Source organism: Tiliqua scincoides, chromosome 5 (genome assembly GCF_035046505.1).
Source record: "Tiliqua scincoides isolate rTilSci1 chromosome 5, rTilSci1.hap2, whole genome shotgun sequence".
Lineage (NCBI taxonomy): Eukaryota > Metazoa > Chordata > Lepidosauria > Squamata > Scincidae > Tiliqua > Tiliqua scincoides.
In genome coordinates this window covers 68,162,954-68,180,428 of record NC_089825.1, presented here as the reverse complement: position 1 = coordinate 68,180,428, position 17,475 = coordinate 68,162,954, and the positions used below count along the sequence as shown (strand labels likewise).

General features: G+C 46.3%; 1 protein-coding gene across 1 annotated transcript in view; it reads right to left on the bottom strand.

The window, feature by feature from the left end:
* The window catches only part of ERP44 (endoplasmic reticulum protein 44), a 58,729-nt gene that overhangs the window by 11,233 nt on the left and 30,021 nt on the right, over window positions 1-17,475 (bottom strand). Inside the window, exons 5-8 of the mRNA XM_066627480.1 lie at window positions 12,625-12,809; window positions 12,097-12,212; window positions 11,363-11,420; window positions 10,282-10,398 (exon numbers count right to left, since the gene is read on the bottom strand). Of these exons, the coding sequence (XP_066483577.1) occupies window positions 10,282-10,398; window positions 11,363-11,420; window positions 12,097-12,212; window positions 12,625-12,809 (476 nt within the window). The remainder of the gene's footprint in view (window positions 1-10,281; window positions 10,399-11,362; window positions 11,421-12,096; window positions 12,213-12,624; window positions 12,810-17,475) is intronic.

Sequence of the window (17,475 nt, the reverse complement as noted above, 5' to 3'; positions counted from 1 at the left end):
CATGGAATTTTCTATGACCCTCAGATGAGGTGTGTGAACTTCTTTGAATACAACTTACCAAGAATTGCTCTGAGGCAAAAAGCAAAAGAGGAGCCATTTTGCCTTCTCCAAAAAGGAAGGGAGATGAGAGGGCTTATGGGAGTTGTAAGCTTTGTGATGAGAACAGCGCTTCACTTTCCATAGAAACAGCTGTCATATAAACTGCAATTCCCATAAGCGTTTTCACCTTTCTTCCTGTTTAAAGAAGCAAAAAAGGCTACTTTTCTTGTTTGCATTCTGTTGCTGCCTCAGAACAATTACTGGAAAGGAAAATTGCTCCTTCTCCCTGCGTCCTGCTTCTCAGCCCAGTCCCACACCTACCTCACCAAGCAGCTGCTCTTAGAAGTTTTATTTACTGTATTGACTCAGGTTACAGTCAATATCATGGCATAAATTTGACTTATACACAAGTATATACTGTACTTTTGAAAGCCCACAGGAAATCCTAATTCTGAATCTCCCAAATCACATCTAATTTGGTCCTAAATGGAAGCTGTGGCAGAGGCTTGCATGATTAAGTCTAGATTCCTGCATGGTTTCATTGTTCCCAGAATTTGATAGCAAATGAGACACAGAATACAAACTACTATCACCAGTATTCAAAGAATGTTTCTTTAAGCAATCCTTGTTAGTAGTGTACCCTTTGCCACCTTTGGGTTTTGTTTTGCATTTTTTAGAAGAAAGCTCCCCATGGCAGATCACAATATGCTTGCTTGATTATGGGGGTGGGCGGTGGATTTCAAGACACAAAAGCTCAAAGCCCCCTTCAGAACATGGAAGTAGTTACTTGGTTCTTGTGATCCCAGTCTAGTTATATGGTACCACAAATGCCTATGACACTGTATGGAGTAGGAAGTGAGCTACATTCAGCTTAAAGGTACAAAAAGACTGGCAAGGAAAACATTTTCTTACAAAAATTTCAAATCAATTTATCCTCTTAAAATGTGCTTAAATAATGTGACACACATCTAGGCTTAATAATTCTTTAGCCAATATGACTGGATAAGTAATAAGAGCAATTAAAATCTAATTACAGGCATGCCACTGTATCCATGGGGGTATCATTCCAGAACCCTGCGATGAACTGCAACCGGGATACAGGTGAATGCCTCCCCCCCCCAGCTGAGGGGAGCAGAGCACAGAAAGAAAAAAAACACAATTTGTAAGGAACTTTACAGTTCTATCCTACAATTCTGTTATATAGAGGATTCTTCCTCTTTTTACACATGGAAAAATGGGGCTTCTTCACATCCAATTATGATATCTACTGCTGACCAGATCTTTGTTCAACCTTGGTAAACTCTTGCATTTTGGCCTCATGCTTTTAAACTTATCAATGAGCTTACAATGAGAATAGGTCAATCATGCCTATATCTACAGAGCAGTAACTTAATAAAACAAAACTATATACAAAAGTTTAGTATCTGAAGACCTTTATATCGGGGTGGAGTGACAGGTAGCCACAGCCCAGATCTAGCTTGTAGGCACAGCAGCTGCCAGCTCAATAAGTTCTTGTAATCATGAGCTTGTGAGAAATATTTCAGGCAATGGCAAGGATGTGCGGGGGGGGGGGAGGGGGAAGAAGAGGGTGGGTGGTGGAGACAAAATAAGTAAAGGAGCATTCCCTCCTCACCTTGCTTTCCTTCTCTCATTGTCATGAACACACAGAGCCCAACCCCTTAAGAATTTCTATAAACACAAATAGCCAAAAATGGAATACTGCCTCTGGAGATGGACCAACTTTCAGTGGTAAAATAACATGCAGCCAGTTCCAGATTTGATCTTTGGCATTTCTAGTTAAAAGAAATTGGGGAGCAGACTGGTAAAGACATTTTCTGGAAACGTCAGACAGCAACTACCAAATGGAAGATACAGTAGTGCACTTGATGAACCAATGGTTTAATTAAATTACAATGTAAGGCAGTTTCATCTGAAGAAAGTAAAAACTTCTGTTTCCAGAGCAAATTCAAACCAAGAGTTGAATTACTGTTTTGTGCATGTAAAACTCTTCCTGCCAATGGAAAAATACATTCCAATTAATTTAAATCATTTTACAAAACAATGACCAAAACAAAGGTATAAAGGTTACAAAAGTAAAAATATCAAACTTTGGAAGCACTAAAGTTGTACGGAAACTAAAGTCCCAAGTTTGAAGAACAAATGTTGCTAAGAAAAATGCCCATTTGGAATGACCCAGGATTGAAAGCATTTGGTTAAGTAAACAGGAGTAGAGGGGAGCAAGAGCAGTCACAGAACTTTACACATACTTATAATGATAAGTGTTGGTTTCTAAGGCTCAGAATTTGACTGCACTGTGGGAAAAGTACACTGAAAATTCATCATGAAGTTCTAAAAAGGCTAAATACCTGGCATCTTTCACATGCAAAATGCAAAAGAATAAAAAGTTGTGTTTTAACAATGTTGACAAAAGGTTACAATGAAGCTTGTTTGATTTTATCAAAAGGTTACAATGAAGCTTGTTTGATTTTATCTATTATTATGCACCCTAATTTTGTATAATTTGTGTTCAATCAAAACCACCAGATCTTATAGTTCACATTAATCTCTCCAATGATTTCTAACATGTGCGAACTGTGAACCAATTCTAAGCATCAACATTAATTCTTTGATAAAGTCTTTGGGGGGAAAAATACAAAGAAAATAGTTATGCCTTTTTGACTGAGAAAGTTTCACAGGATTTCACATTAAGGGAATTAAGATTAAAAAAGGTAATGCACTAACTCTTTTCCCAGGTACTTTGAACATGGTTTGCCTTTTGACAGATGCATCAATGAATGAAAATTAAGGACAACTGAACACTTTGAAGGCATTTCTCTACCATTCTCTGCTACCGCTTTTGCTATACACCACTTTGCAATTATCTGTTGAATGTTATCTGCTCCTTTATTTCACATTTTCAGTGAGTAAACAGCTTTAATCCTTCACAGACTACTTAGGCTCTGCTCTTAGTCAAACTCATTCACAAACTGGGTACACCATGTGGATACTGGAATTTGGTGGTGCTACTGATGTGTTTAAAAATACTGTGCGGGGTTCATTGTATGCGTTTCTCTACCAATTCGATACCTATCCTCTCCCCCCCATCAGGTGGCAAAGACTCATAGAATTGGCCCCACCCATTCCACATGCACACTAAGTCAGATGGGACAGCATCCATGAAGCTGTAAGTTCCATGACTATCAGCCAACAATCCACTGGGCTGCCTCACAGAGGGGCAAGATCCCCTTCCTGGCTGGGATCTACCGCCTTTTGGTCCTTCCCCCCTAGAACCATCCAATGATAATCCACAAGCTCTAGTACTTAAATTTGCTTGTTTCCAACTTCCCTCCCAATCCCTTTGTGGTTGGGGGTTGTCCTAGGCTCCTTTGCGGAGTGTGCACAAATCATCAAGGCTTCACCAAACAAAAGGGGTGAGCCTGACTACTCTCCCCTCACCAGTCAAAAGGCAGTTTTCAACTCCTTCCCAACATAAGAAATGGACAGGACAGGTGGGAGTGGTTGCAGAGGCAGGAAAAGGCTCCTCTGACAGAATCTTAGCCATGCCTACTCAAACATCAGTCACATTGTATACAATAGGGCTTACTCCTAGAAGAGTGTGTACAGGACAGCAGCCCACGCAGATACAGCAAGAAGGTGACAACGTCTTTCCTGCCCCCCCCCACCTTTCACATTTAGCTGTCTCTCCTCCCCACCCCAAGTCTGTGGGTGTGCTCTGTGACCTCTTCTCACTCATCCAATTCTGAAGGAAATGGATGAAGGCTTCCCAACCCCTCTTCCTTCTTATTTATTATTAATTTACTGTATTTCTAGCCCACCTTTCTCCCCAAAGGGACCCAAGGCGGCTTGCCTGAGATTCCACCATATTCAGCACAAGAGGGGAATAGCACTTTTCTCTCCACAGACAAGGAAAGGAACTTTCTCACACAATCCTATGCATGCTTGTTCAGAAGTGAGCACAGAAAAACAAATAGCACATGAACCCTGCTGTCACTGGAAAGAACATGATGCTTTCTGCCCACTGAAAAGCAAACCCTGGGGGGAAGCTCCCATGTATAGAATGTCTGATATAGAGTCTTAAGTAGTCCATTTTGTTTACTTCTACTGGGGGGGGGGGAGACACTCATGTTCACTTCCACGTCCTGACTTGTACCAACTGATGACTCAAGAAATAGAAGTCCGCCCCCTGCTGTAAATACTTGCTGGCTATATTTCTCCCTGAAGCCCCAGATGCCCTTATACCACAGAAGGTCACACTTTTGCACTGTCATTGATGCTGCACTCTCAGAAAACGGGGAGATTTATACTTACCGTGAATCCCCCTTGTCAGTGGTCTCCATGTCCAGATTAGTCCTTAGAAGTGGGTAGCTCCTCCCTCTTAGGTAGACAGGCCAGAGTCTTTTGGTCACCCTGAAGGGAGGGGCTGCCTGGACTCCCCAGACTGTCCAAGCTTAAAGAGCCCTGTCCCAATGCCAGATGTCTTGTGTCCATCCAGAGGCACTGTAGTGGCGGTCGTCAGGTATCACGTGCTGCACTGCGTGTTGGCTCAGGGAATGAGTGCAGAATGGGCCCAGGTGGCGCGGGGCCCTACCCCAGGTCTATTGCTACTCTGCTCTGTACTGCATCCCCCTGACTTTACAATTCTGGTGTTCAGCATATCTGTTTCTCCTCTTTTTTTTCTTTACAGCTGCGAGGGTGGGTGGACTAATCCAGACATGGAGACCACTGAGAAGGGGGATTCACGGTAAGTACAAATCTCCCCGTTCTCCAGTGGGATCTCCATGTCCGCCTTAGTCCTTACAAGTGGGATGTGCTCAAGCAGTGCTTCTCAAGGGTGGGAGCTGCCGTAAGTTTATAGAGCCATGCTCTGGAGGACGCGCCTTGCGAAGGCTGCATCCCCAGAGGCGAAGGAGTCACTCTTGTAGTGTATGATAAAGGTGTTAGGCGAGGTCCAGGTAGCTGCCCTGCATACTGCCTCCAAGGAGGGGTGAGCCCTGAATACGGCTGAGGTGGCTCCCCCCTGAGGGAGTGGGCCACTATGCCCTTAGTGGGGTCCTTGCCGGATGCCCTGTAGGCCTTGGCTATGGCCTCCCTAACCCATCTGGAAATGGTGGGAGAAGGCACCTTCCTGCCTTGGTCACTAGGTCAGAATGAGACGCACAAGGCCTCTGAACACCGGTGGGCTGAGGTCCTGGAGAGATAAAAGCTCACCGCCCGCCCGACGCATATCAAGGACATGCCATTCCCACTCTCTAGGCCACCCGACGCACATCAAGGACATGCCATTCCCACTCTCTAGGATGAGAAGGGTTGGGGGAAAAGGTGGGTAGCACCATCTCCTGCGAGCGATGAAATGGAGTTCACCTTGGATAGGAAGGTAGGGTCAGTGCGGAGGACAATCCTGTCCTCCTGGATCTGGCAGAGTTCCTTGGCTACGGAGAGGGCTGCCAGCTCCGACACCCTTCTGGCGGAAGTCACGCCCACCAGGAAGGTGGTCTTCTGCAATAATAGCTTTAGCGAGCACATCACCATAGGTTCAAAAGGAGGCCTCGTCAACGCCCTCAGCACCAGTGCCAGATCCCAAGTGGGAGCCCTGGTCACAGGGGCGGGTTGAGGAGACTCACATCCTTGGGGAATTTTTTGACGTGCGGGTGTGCCGCTAGCGCCCTTCCCTTGGGGGACCCCAGAATGGAGGTGACCGCTGAGACTTGTCTCTTGAGGGTGGCCGTGCTGAGGCCCTTGTCAAGGCCTGTCTGGAGGAAGCTCAGGAAGTCCTTGACCCTGATCCTCTCTGGGTCAAGATTTTGGAATTGGCACCATTCGGTTAGGACCCTCCAGGTTCCGCTGTAGGCCTGGTTGGTGGGTCCTCTCTGGTCGGAGAGGAGAGTAGCCAGGACGGCGGGGGAGTAGCTTGACTTGGCTAGTCTTTTCTGCTCAATCTTCAGGCAGCTAGATGGAGTTTGGCCGTCTGTGGGTGAAGGATTGGGCCCTGTGACAGAAGGTCCGGGTGCTGGGGGAGGGGAATGGGTGGGGAGATGGCCAGCTACCGCAGGTCCGGGTACCAGGGCCAGCGAGGCCAGTTTGGGGCTATGAGGAGGACCTCGGCCTGCTCTAGCCTGACCTTTGTGAGGACCCTCTGAAGGAGCTTTGTGGGGGGAAAGGCATAAGTTACCCCTCAGGGCCACTGTTGGTGGAGTGCGTCCATCCCCTCTGCTTCCGGACAACGTCCCCAGGAGAAGAACCTCAGCAGCTGGTGGTTGTGGCTGCTGGCGAACAGGTCTATGGTCATCGGACCAAACTGGCAGTTGATCCATGCAAAGACCTGCAGGTGAAGCCTCCATTCTGAATGGTCGAGGTCCTGGCAACTCAGCCAGTCTGCTGCTATGTTTTTCAGCCCAGCAATGTGCTCGGCTCTGATGGAGGCGAGGTTCTTTTCCGCCCACAGCATCAGCCTGCACGCCTGCACCTTCAGGGTTGCTGACCTGGTGCCCCCTTGACGGTTTATGTAGGCCCTTGCCATGATGTTGTCACTGTACACTAGTACGTCCTGACCCAAGTCGGGGAAGGGCCAGTAGGGCTAGTCGAATGGTCCTCAGCTCTAGCAGGTTGATGGGAGCCATCCTCTCGCTTGGGGACCAGCAGCCCTGGGCTACCTCCTCGGGGGTGTGGGTCCCCCATCCCTGGAGACTCACGTCTGAACAGGACGGCTCTCTGGTGTATCCAGATGGGTGAGCCCTGGTCCAGCCTGTGTGGCTGTGTCCACCATTGAAGGTCCTTGAGAGTGAGGGGGTTCAGTCTGACACGCTTGCTCCTTTTGGAGATGATGAAGTCCTGGAAGGGCAGCAGCAGGTGCTGGAGGGACCGTGTCCTGTACCTGGCCCAGGGAATGATGTCCTGGCAGGAAGTCAGCATGCCCAGGAGACGGGCCAACATCAGTACGTCTGGTTGATCAGGACAGCATTTATCATGTCTGCAGTATTGGCCCACCGTTCTGGGAACAGGAAAACTGGGAGGTGTCAATGATTGCTCCCAGGTATTCTATGGTCTGTGAGGGTGTCAGGTGACTCTTCTCCAAGTTGATGAGGAACCCATGGTTCTGGACACATTGGATGGTCTGGTGCAGGTGTAGGGCACCCTCCTCTGGTGAGGCAGATCTCAGCTGTGCCTTCTGTGTCATGTAGCTGTGCCTTCTGATGGACATCAGGATGGAACGTAGGGTCTCCATCTTGAATTTCTGTTGATGCATCCATCTGTTGAGCCACTTGAGGTTGAGGATGGCTCTGGTACCGCCGGATCTCTTGGGCATGGTGAAGAGGTGGGAGTACACCCCAGACCCCCACTGCTCCCCTGGAACTGGTTCGATGGCCCCGACCTGTAGGAGGTGTTGGATTGCCTCAAGTGTCTTGCCATGCTTTAGTGGGTACTTGGGTCTGGGGACCTGTAGGAACCAGTTGGCTGGATGGCTGGTCGTTATTGAGACTTTGGGCCCTTTGCGCCAAAGCGCTGGGGCTGCTGTCCTCTGGGCTTGTGGGCTGGTCGTCTTGGGTGCCAGACGGGCCTTTGACTTCTGAAAGGGGCCGCAGGGGGCAAGGTAATGGGTTGAGAGCTTCTTGAGGGCCAAAAGGGGCCGGTGCTGGGACCGCTGGGTGGGCCTTGGGTTCCTCTCCCTGGTGAGCAGTACTCTTCTTTCCCCTGGACTCCACCAGTAGCGGGTCCAGGGCGTCCCCGAACAACTTGGCTCCCTGGAAGGGAAGGCTGGTGACCCTGGCGTGTGATGTTGCATCCACATCCTAGCTACGCAACCAGGTGCTGCGGCGCGTGGCAACTCCTGCGGCCACGGCCCTGAGCGTCTGCTACGAAGGCGGCAGCTGAGGCCATCTTTCTGATATCCGAGCTAGCCCTGGACCATAGCTTGTGGGTCTCACTGACCTGCTGAAACCAAAGGACCAACACTCTGGAGCAGAGGGAAGCGGAGGCCCGCAGCGCATTGGAGGAGGCCTCAAATCCCCTCCTGGTGGCTAGCTCTACCTTCTTGTCTGTGGGGTCCCTTGGGAGACCGTCACTGTCTGTAGGGAGGATGGTTGGAGATCCCAGTGCTGCTACTGGGGCGTCCACCCAGGGTGACTTGAGGCAGACCATGACCTCTGTGGACAGGTTGTAGAACCTGGTGGAAGTCCCTGCTGCTATTTGGGTTATTCCACTCCTTGTCCACCAGTTGTTGGAAGGAGGGAAGGGAAGCCAGTGGGGCGTTTCTTGCTAGTTAGGGAACTCTGTTGGGGACCCTCACTTGGTCTTGGGCCCCATATCCTTGTGGTGCTCAGGCTGCAGGTCTAGCACCTGAACCACCCCTGAGACTAGCTTATTAAACTGCCAAGCGTAGAAGAGGTGGGGCTTGTGTGTTTCAACCTCGTCCCCTGATATTTCTCCCTCCTCCGCGGATGAGGCATGGGAGCTCCTTTCACCCTGATCCTGCTCCTGGAGGTGGGTGTGTTTGGGGGTGGCACTGCGCACGGATGATGTCCGGTGCCTCTTGGAGGGGGGAGTGTGGGTTCATCTTTGTCCTCCCCTCTACCTCCTCCTCTGGGGAGGAAGCTGGGAACCCCGTGGGTGGATGCTCTGGGGTGCCCCCTGTGGTTGCTGGTGTGCCTCCATGGCAGCATTTACGCTGGCATGGACCATGTCCTGGATGGCCCTGGAGAGCTCTCCCCAGTCTAAGGCGCTGAGCCCCATGCGGGGAGTGTGCGCATCAGGGGACTCGCTGGGGGTGGCCGTGTTGGGGGGGGGGGGTGTCCACCAGTTCGGAGGGGGCTCACCACTTCTCCAAAGTCCGATCCAGTCCCGGGCTGGTGCGTGGCCAAGATGGTGCCCGCGCACGTGGTCCTCTCCTCTGCTGCTCTCCTGCTGCAGCTGGAGGCGGCTCAAGCGGCTGGGCAGCCTCCGCTGCCGGCACAAGCCTGCCTCTGCCGCCCCTGCCCCGCTTGGGGAGGCTGGTCTTCGCGCTCTTGGGGCGCTAATCCAAGATGGTGCCCGCCAACCGCGTGGCACCCTGGAACAATGGGGAGGGGAGGAGGAAGCTCTGCGCCCTCGCTGGTGCTGGGGGAAAGCGGCTCCGGAGGCTGACTGCGGCCGAAGTGCTTGTGGGTGAGCCTGCATCGCCCCTGCCAGGTGCAGGGGGACAAGCGGCTGGAGACGCGGGAGCGCCTGCTGGGTGTGCGGCTGTCGCCACTTGAATGGTTGTCAGCTAAGGGGGGGCTGCCCTGGGGTCAGATGAGGGCAGCCCGGGTGCTCCCGCAATGCGCGGCTGCTGCAGCTGAAGCTGCTGCCCTGGGTCAAGTGATGGTAGCCCAGAAAGCGGGCCTGGTTAGCTGCTGCCTCTCTGCAGAGCTCAGGCGCAAAATCCAAGAGTAAAGTTGGCTGCCTTGCTATAAAGCAGGAGCCTCCAAGCAGGCTACTGGTAAAACAAAGGGAAGTCTCTGAAAGGGACTGCAGCCAGTATTGAAATTCAAAATAGGTTTGGCTGCCTTGCTCTAAAGCAGGAGCCTCCAGGCAGGCTGCTGGTAAAACAAAGGAAAAATTTCTTAAGGGACAGCAGCCTTTCTTGCCTGCTGAAGAGTTAGGAAAAGGTTTATTAAAGGAACAGTAGGCAGTATTGCCTGCTGGAAGGCTGGGGAGTTAGGGAAAAGGTAAAAAGAAGAATAAAATACCCTCTTAGCTTCTCCAGTGGGGGGGGGGGCGGTTCAGCAGAGCTAAACCCAGCTCTGTCCTGCTTTGCCGAAAAGCTAGGCCAATCTGGAGAGTCCAGGCAGCCCCTCCCCTCAGGATGACCAAAAGACTCTGGCCTGCCTACCTGAGAGGGAGGAGCTACCCACTTAGGTACCCACTTAGGTACCCACTTAGCTCCTAGTCCTTAGAGCTAAGGACTAAGATGGACAGGGAGATCCCACTGGAGAACATTACATACTCATAACCATGTACAAACTTTTATGTTTAAGGTACCTGAAGAGGTAACTTTAAGGCATCTGAAGTGCATTTACAAGCACTGCAGTGCTAATACAATCCTTGCTCTATTTTAAGAGAATGAATTGAATTTATTTTATAATTTTAAATGTACATTCCTAAACAGATAGTAGTTTGACAAACATCTTTGGGAAGCCCAAGGAGGTTTGCTTTTGTAATAGCTGGTCACTGAAATGTAGAAAGATGGAAGAATCAAACACCCCTTACCTCTCCATTCTCAAATGTAATTTCACGAACAAGAGGAACACACTTATCTTGAGTCCATGCATAAGACAAGTCAAAATTGGTCATAGAACCCAAGTAGACCATATCAGGAGCATTTTCCTGTTTGGAGAGATTTTCAAAATTATAAACAAAAGAAAAACAAAATGGTTTTGTTCACTAACCATACCACAGTTTTGGATCCAAAAGTGAAAGGAAGAAAATGGTTGGCAGGCATTTTGTTGGTGCCAAGAAATCAGACTGAAATCAATTTGCCACTTACATACATTAGTGTGTACACAAAATACCAAGATGAATACGCTCCTACCGACGTTACAATCTCATTTACAGTGGTACAAAGTTTAGCACCACCAAACCATCCAATTTTTGAAGTTGCTCAGGAATTCTAGGATTAACAAGCAATGCAAATTACATGTGTGCATCGCTTAGAGACTGGGATGCATTCCCGCACCCCTGTTATCAAGAGACACTGGACGTTAAATTAAGTCACATGTTTAAGCCTCCGAAGTCGAGGAGTGCTATGCTCTCCTCACCTCTGGAGGCTTTCCTGAGCCCACACAGGCCACAAGTGCCAGCATGCTGCCTCTGCGAGTCTCAGAATGGTGAGAAAGTCAAAAAATTGCAACTTCTGGTTTCCCAAACCATTAAGGAAAACGCAGCTCCCCTCGGCTCAGGGGGGAGGACAGTGATCGGCAATGGGCTGCATTCACCATCACAGATGCGGCCTGTTGCTGGTTGGAATGTCGCAAAGCAACATTTGCCTGTACAGTATAGGAATGCTCTTTAATGGGCACTACATGGGGAAGGGCATAGCTCCTTTACATTACAGTGGGGGAACACATGCATTGCACTCAGAAGGTTAGAGATTTAATCACTGGCACTTCCAAGAGCAGGTGCTAGGGAAGACCTCTGTGTGAAACCCTGGAAACCTGCTGCCAGTCAAATTAAAAATTAAAATCATGTAAGCACCAACTCCAATGTCAGGACTATTTTAATGGTTAAGGCTAGCTTCAATGTTCTCAGAAGAATCAAATACACGAGATAGAAAAATCATCACTAAACTCACCCCTGGCGGCTTATAGATTACGTTGTCTCCACTAAATCGCTCTGGTTTGGACACAGACCTAAGATAGACAATGACCAATTATCTTGCTAATGAAAGTTAAGTAACAGCACTCACAAAATAAAAGTAGCAGGTAGGGAACCAGAAGTTCACACTGGGTGGTTGGTTGGAAGAAGTTTACAGCCAGTATTTCAATCCTGCCATCAGATCAATGTATAGTACCATCCATGCACCTTATGTGAGAAATGCATTGGACAGCTCACTGGGGGGGGGAGGGGAGAGAAAAGTACCTTCAGGTTTCAGGGGGGTGAGCTGTCCCATGACCCTTTTCTCTCTCCCTTTTCTAAACCCTTTTTTAAAGTAAGCTTGCCAGAGAGGCTCCTTCTGAAAGCAAGTAAAGTCACAGTGTAGACTTTATGGATCAAATTAGTCTAGTACAGTCGGACTCTGGTACCTGCAGGGGTTCCCCTGTGGATACCGGATTCCAGCTTAATACCAGAAGACAATCCTTAGAGCTATTTTTAGCCCAGGAGGCCTGGAAATGGCAAGGTTTTGCCACATGAAGATAGGAAACCTGAATTTTGCATGCTTTTTTGTATTTTAAGGATGTTTATGTTGGCACACTGACATCCATAGTGAGTCAAAACCGCGGATGCTAGGGTTGGACCTGTATGGTTAATACAACATCAACATCTGAGCAACCCTGTTAAATACTATCCTTTAAAAAAATAACTTACCCAAATGCAGCAAGGAAGACACAGTCGTCATGCAAAATATTTGCTACTCTTTCAAAGGTCTTGTAATTATCAGAATCTTTCTGTTCAAAGTATCCAATAATATTTCTTTTACTGCGCTATAACAGAAAAGAACAAACATAAGTAATGTTAATTCAACTATTACAGAAAATAGTCATTCACTTTCATTTACCCTGCAGCCCTTGAGACAGGGAAACAAATTATGCTGATTTGTGTTCAGATGAACTGATGGCACACCAAGAAAGCGGCAAGAATTAACACACACTGAATATATTTTAGTGCTGTCGTTTCAATAAACATTTTTATTGGAATATGGGCCACGTGTCTAAAGGTGCCATATAATTTGAACATCATCATCATCATCATCATCATCATCATCATCATCATCATCATCAAGAAAGTCATGAAAATTAAGACAATTCTACAGATATAAAATACCTACAGTTTTCACTAAGTAGCAAGGATTTATTTTCAGAGTTATACATATACTTCTCTCCCACAAGGACTCACATCAAGAGAGTGAATTTCTTCCAAGCTGAGTACTTCTCGAATAGGATTACTTTTCTGTTGTCTGATGTAATCTGCTATTGCTGTCACTGACCGCTGACCCCGATACTCTCTCTTCATCATCATTCCATTACGGAACAATTTTAATGTTGGATATTTGCTTATCCTGTACCTTTGAGCTATGTCAGCTGAAATGCAATTAAAAACATGAAAATATGTAAGTTCAACTGTATATAGGTTGCAACTCTTTTATATACAAAGATTTGGTATTGAACAAAGAATTCTACTGCCCCGATCTTTTAATTTAAGATCATGAAAAAAGGCCTGAATCCTAAGATCGAAATAGTTCCATTTGTCAGGTGGTGGTGATAAATTTTCACAGACTCCTGTAGCACCTGAACATCTGCTGGGAATTGGAAGCCTCTCTGAAATAGGATGATGGGGCACTGGGTGTATGCATAGGACTATCACAGGAAGGAGGGTCTGGCATGAATGAACTTCTTCTGTGTCTCCTTCAGATATGAACTGTCTTTGTAAATCAGGATTTTCAGAACACAGATCAATTACTTCTCATGCTGGGTTTGTTTTAGACTACAATACCATCTCTGTATAGCTGCACTCTGTCTTGTCAAATCTCTCTCTCACACTCGCATACCACAGCATAGCACAGATTTACCAGGTTAGTTATGCTTTCGATTAGTGCCTTTTTCAAGTGAAGGAAAGTTAAAATTTACCAATAAACCCTTCAAATATCTAATCAATACATACCAAAATCTCATCACTATTGGCAATATAGCAAATGTAAACTTTCTTAAATGTAACACTTTTAAAACACATTTGTCTTCATTCAAGAACATTATGCTATTAACTGGATTTTGACTGCAGTAATTAGCACTTTTGCCAACGTGACCAATTAGCTAAATAAGCTGTTAATCCACCTACATTTTAAAAAGTTACCATTATTAATTTCAACTATCAATTATCACCAGTTCTTTCATACCATTTTAGCCAATTTCTTAGATGCGATTATTTAAAAGAAATATCTTCATAGGATTGTGCTAGAACACATATCAAAGATATTACAGGTTAGACTAACCACAGCAAATATAGTTTTATTATTTCTACATTTTAAAGTTAAGCCAGTTTTAAAGAGTAATTACATTTTTTAAACCATCTTTTGAAAGCGTGATGAAAGCTAAGACGAGATCACCAAGGTCATGAAAGATTAGAAAAAGACTTCCAAACCAGAAAAATACGATTTCATCGTTTGTGTACATTGTATTTATTATAGCTTTGCGTAAAAAGAAAATAGCAGGTTTTCTCCAGAGATTGCACTATATCAGGCCTCGCCAAACTATGGTCTGTGGACCGGATTGGGCATTTGGTCAAAGCCCTCCACTCCATGAGCAGCACTTACTGTTCTGCCACACCACCGCTTATCTTTTCACCTGGACATTGCGACTCTCTGGGCAGCTGCATTTGCCCAGAAATCCTGTGCAAAGCCTGCGAGGGCAATGGGCACATGACTGCTCAGATTGGATGAAAAAAGCAGCAGCATGGCGGGACAGTAAGTGCTACTTGGGACAGGGAGGGCTTTTTTGCACTACATGAAGGCACTTTTGAAACATTCAGGAAGATTGGGGGATATGGAAGGGGAATCTCCTACTCTCCTACATAGGTAGATAGGAAGCGGATCTGTACAGAATCAGGCTACTGGCTCACCTAGCTCAGTACATCACTGACTGGTAGCAGTTCTCTAAGGTTTCAGACAGGAACACTTACCGGGAGGTGGGTGGGATCAGTGGTAGATCTCCAGCCTCATACTTTTTTCCAATTCATTTATTTATTTGGGTCATGGCACGAAAAAAGTTGAACACCACTGGCCTAAGACAACCCAATTTGTTTCACAGGTGAGGGCAAATTTATATTTAATACTCAAAATGTATATGCTATATAGTATAAGAAAATTTAATTATACTTCAATTTTTAAAAAATCAAATGGAGGAATAGTGCAAGGGCCAAATATAGCAACACTAAATAACCCAATTAACAGAACCATAATTTTGTAGAAATTAAGGAAAGGGGCCAGTTGGGTCTCTTGAGGGAGGAAATTTCAGAGCCTGTGAGCCACAACTGAGAAAGCTCTGTTTCCAATATTTATCAACCTTACCCTCAGATGATGGTGGGATGGGACCTCAGGCACAGCCTTTCCCACATCAAGTCTCAACACTCAGCTATCACACCACACTGATCTCAGTTCATTTACACTCAGTGGATGGTTTCTGCATGTCATGATCCTTGGTTCCTTATTCCACTAACTAGTGCATAATGTTTGCCATTTCCAGCCCTAAACAAGTCAAATGCATATCTCTCACAAATGAAGTTTTTTGTTTTACGTTTATATCCCTATGGAACATTCTGGAAGGGGAGAAACAGTTGCCTATAATTGCAGTGAATCCAGAAGGACAGGTTCGTTCCAAGCTTGCCCTGTCATTAAAGGTAAGCAAGGCAACTGCTTCAGATGGCAGACCTTGCTTGCCATTAAGCATACTGGAGTGGGAGATGGCTCTAACCCATACAGCATAGTTCTCCTCATGCACAAAACCCACGAAAACCTCCCGCCGCACACAAGAACACGGCAACATTTTTTAGCAGCTCTGGTTCATTCAAGGCCTGCAACAAAAGAGATTCCTAGTGAATTGTTGCCTATGTTAGCAAGTGTATGCATAAAGGTGCCATATGGATTTTCTAACTTGGACTCTACAAGTGTCTTGGACCATCCCTGGGGTGAGTCGGAATTAACATCCCCTCAACTTTGTCCCTTGACCAGAGGATTCCCCTCATAGATGCCCTGTTGGTGAAATGAGGTGTGCATCAAAGTACATGGGGAAGGGGCAAGCAGGCTATGCATGGAAACAAGCCCAAGTTTCAAAATAAGGAAAATTAACTAAGACAGCCTTGCACACAAACACTAAGGCACAGTACTAATGCACAGAATACAACCAGGAATGGATTCATGCTTACACAACTGTCAACTTTTGTGTAAGGTTTTGATCATCATATACCATACATGTCAAGTCCAATGGGGGCCAGAAATCACAGATCTGGTCAAATCACAAGCTGTCTTGCTCAACATTCCACTAGTTCCAAATATCCCTTCTGCACATTCACATGGGCTGACGCAACAAGTGAATCAAGCCTACACAACTGGTAGCAATTCTCATAATGAAGGCAGCATTTTTCCTTCAGCTCCCATCCAGGAAACTGTAATCAACTGCACCTACAACCGACCACTACATTTGTCTACATGAATATGGACCTGGGGCATTCAGGAGTGTCTTGTATGAAACATCTCCCACATCCAACAGCTTCACGAACCACAATAAAATTCCAAATAAGCCATTCAGTGAAGACAGTTAGAATTCAGGCACCAGCAGGGTATGCACTGGGAAATTATCCTTTACAAAAATATGAGAAATGCAAGGACATGAAATGCTGTTTGAACTCATTCACAAGTCAAACAGAGCACATTTTAAATAGTTTCATTAAACCCTGACACTTGATACAAGTAAAGCCAACACAATCAGAGCTACTACAATATACTTTTAAAATTGAAAATATAAAATGCAAACATAGGCACTGTTATGACTTTTATTCATCAACAACATTTTTTTTAGAGTTCATCAAGTTTAAAATATTCTTAGGCACTCGCAGCTCACTTCCAAATCACTGCTACTAGAAATGACATATGGAATAACACCAACCATATACAATCTAGAATTTGGCTGAGGAGGGAGTGAGAAACAGGGAGCACTCTCTGCTCTACATTCTTGCTGCAAGCCAGCAAGTCCTGCTACACGTGTCCATGAATTTGTATACTCACAGTAAAACATTTGACTTCTTCTCCAAACCCAGCAGCACCAACAAATCACAAACTTATTTTGCAATTCCGTTCACTGGAATCAAGCAAATTGGGATTCAAAGTCAGAACCTCCAAGTCTGTGTAACATGCATCCTACAATTAACCACTCAATGCAGCGCCATGGAAGAAGGCCGGTCTTGTTCTCTAAGGCCTCAGTTAGCAATCAATCCCTTGCCTTGCTAGAAGTACTTCTGGCAAAGATCCAACACTTGGTTCAGCACTTGCCTGCCCTTCCCAGTCTACCAGCTTGACTGTCTGTGTGCATGCCTGCATCCTTATTTCAACACTGACTACCCACAGAACAGACCTCTCCATTCAACCATCTGCTACTGACTCATTCTCCAAAGTGACCCCCTCGTGCATCTGTCCCAGTGTTCCACATAATGTCGCTTGGTTGGAACTCCAGCTCTTCATATGCTTGACTGATTTGGGCTTAACACCAACAACTGCACTGCAGCCCATTATTTAGCTTGGTTAAGCATTGATCACATACATAAGGGGTGTCATACTTACAAAACTTCAACTAAGTATCTGGCCACTGACAGGGTAAAATTCCTGCAAATAATAATTTTAGTCATGCATTGTAGAAAATCTGTTTGGCATTGGATTGATGGCATGTCTTAGTTGATTTCTGTATTAGAAACTTTATGTAAGCCACCTAGACCAGTGTTTCCCAGAATGTGGGTTGGGACCCACCAGTGAGTCGTGACCTAATTATTGATGGATCGTAAAACTGGCAAGCAGCTGACAAGGAAAATGTATTGGTCTTTTTGGAAAGTGAAACTGAGCTGCTTGTGCATGTTTACTCATGAGCAGGCAACTGTGCCTGCCCTAAGCCTACAAGGAAAAATGCATCTTGTCCTATGGAAAGTAAAACCGAGCTGCACATGTGCATTTACTCATGAGTAGGCAAATGTGCTTTGGCTCTATAA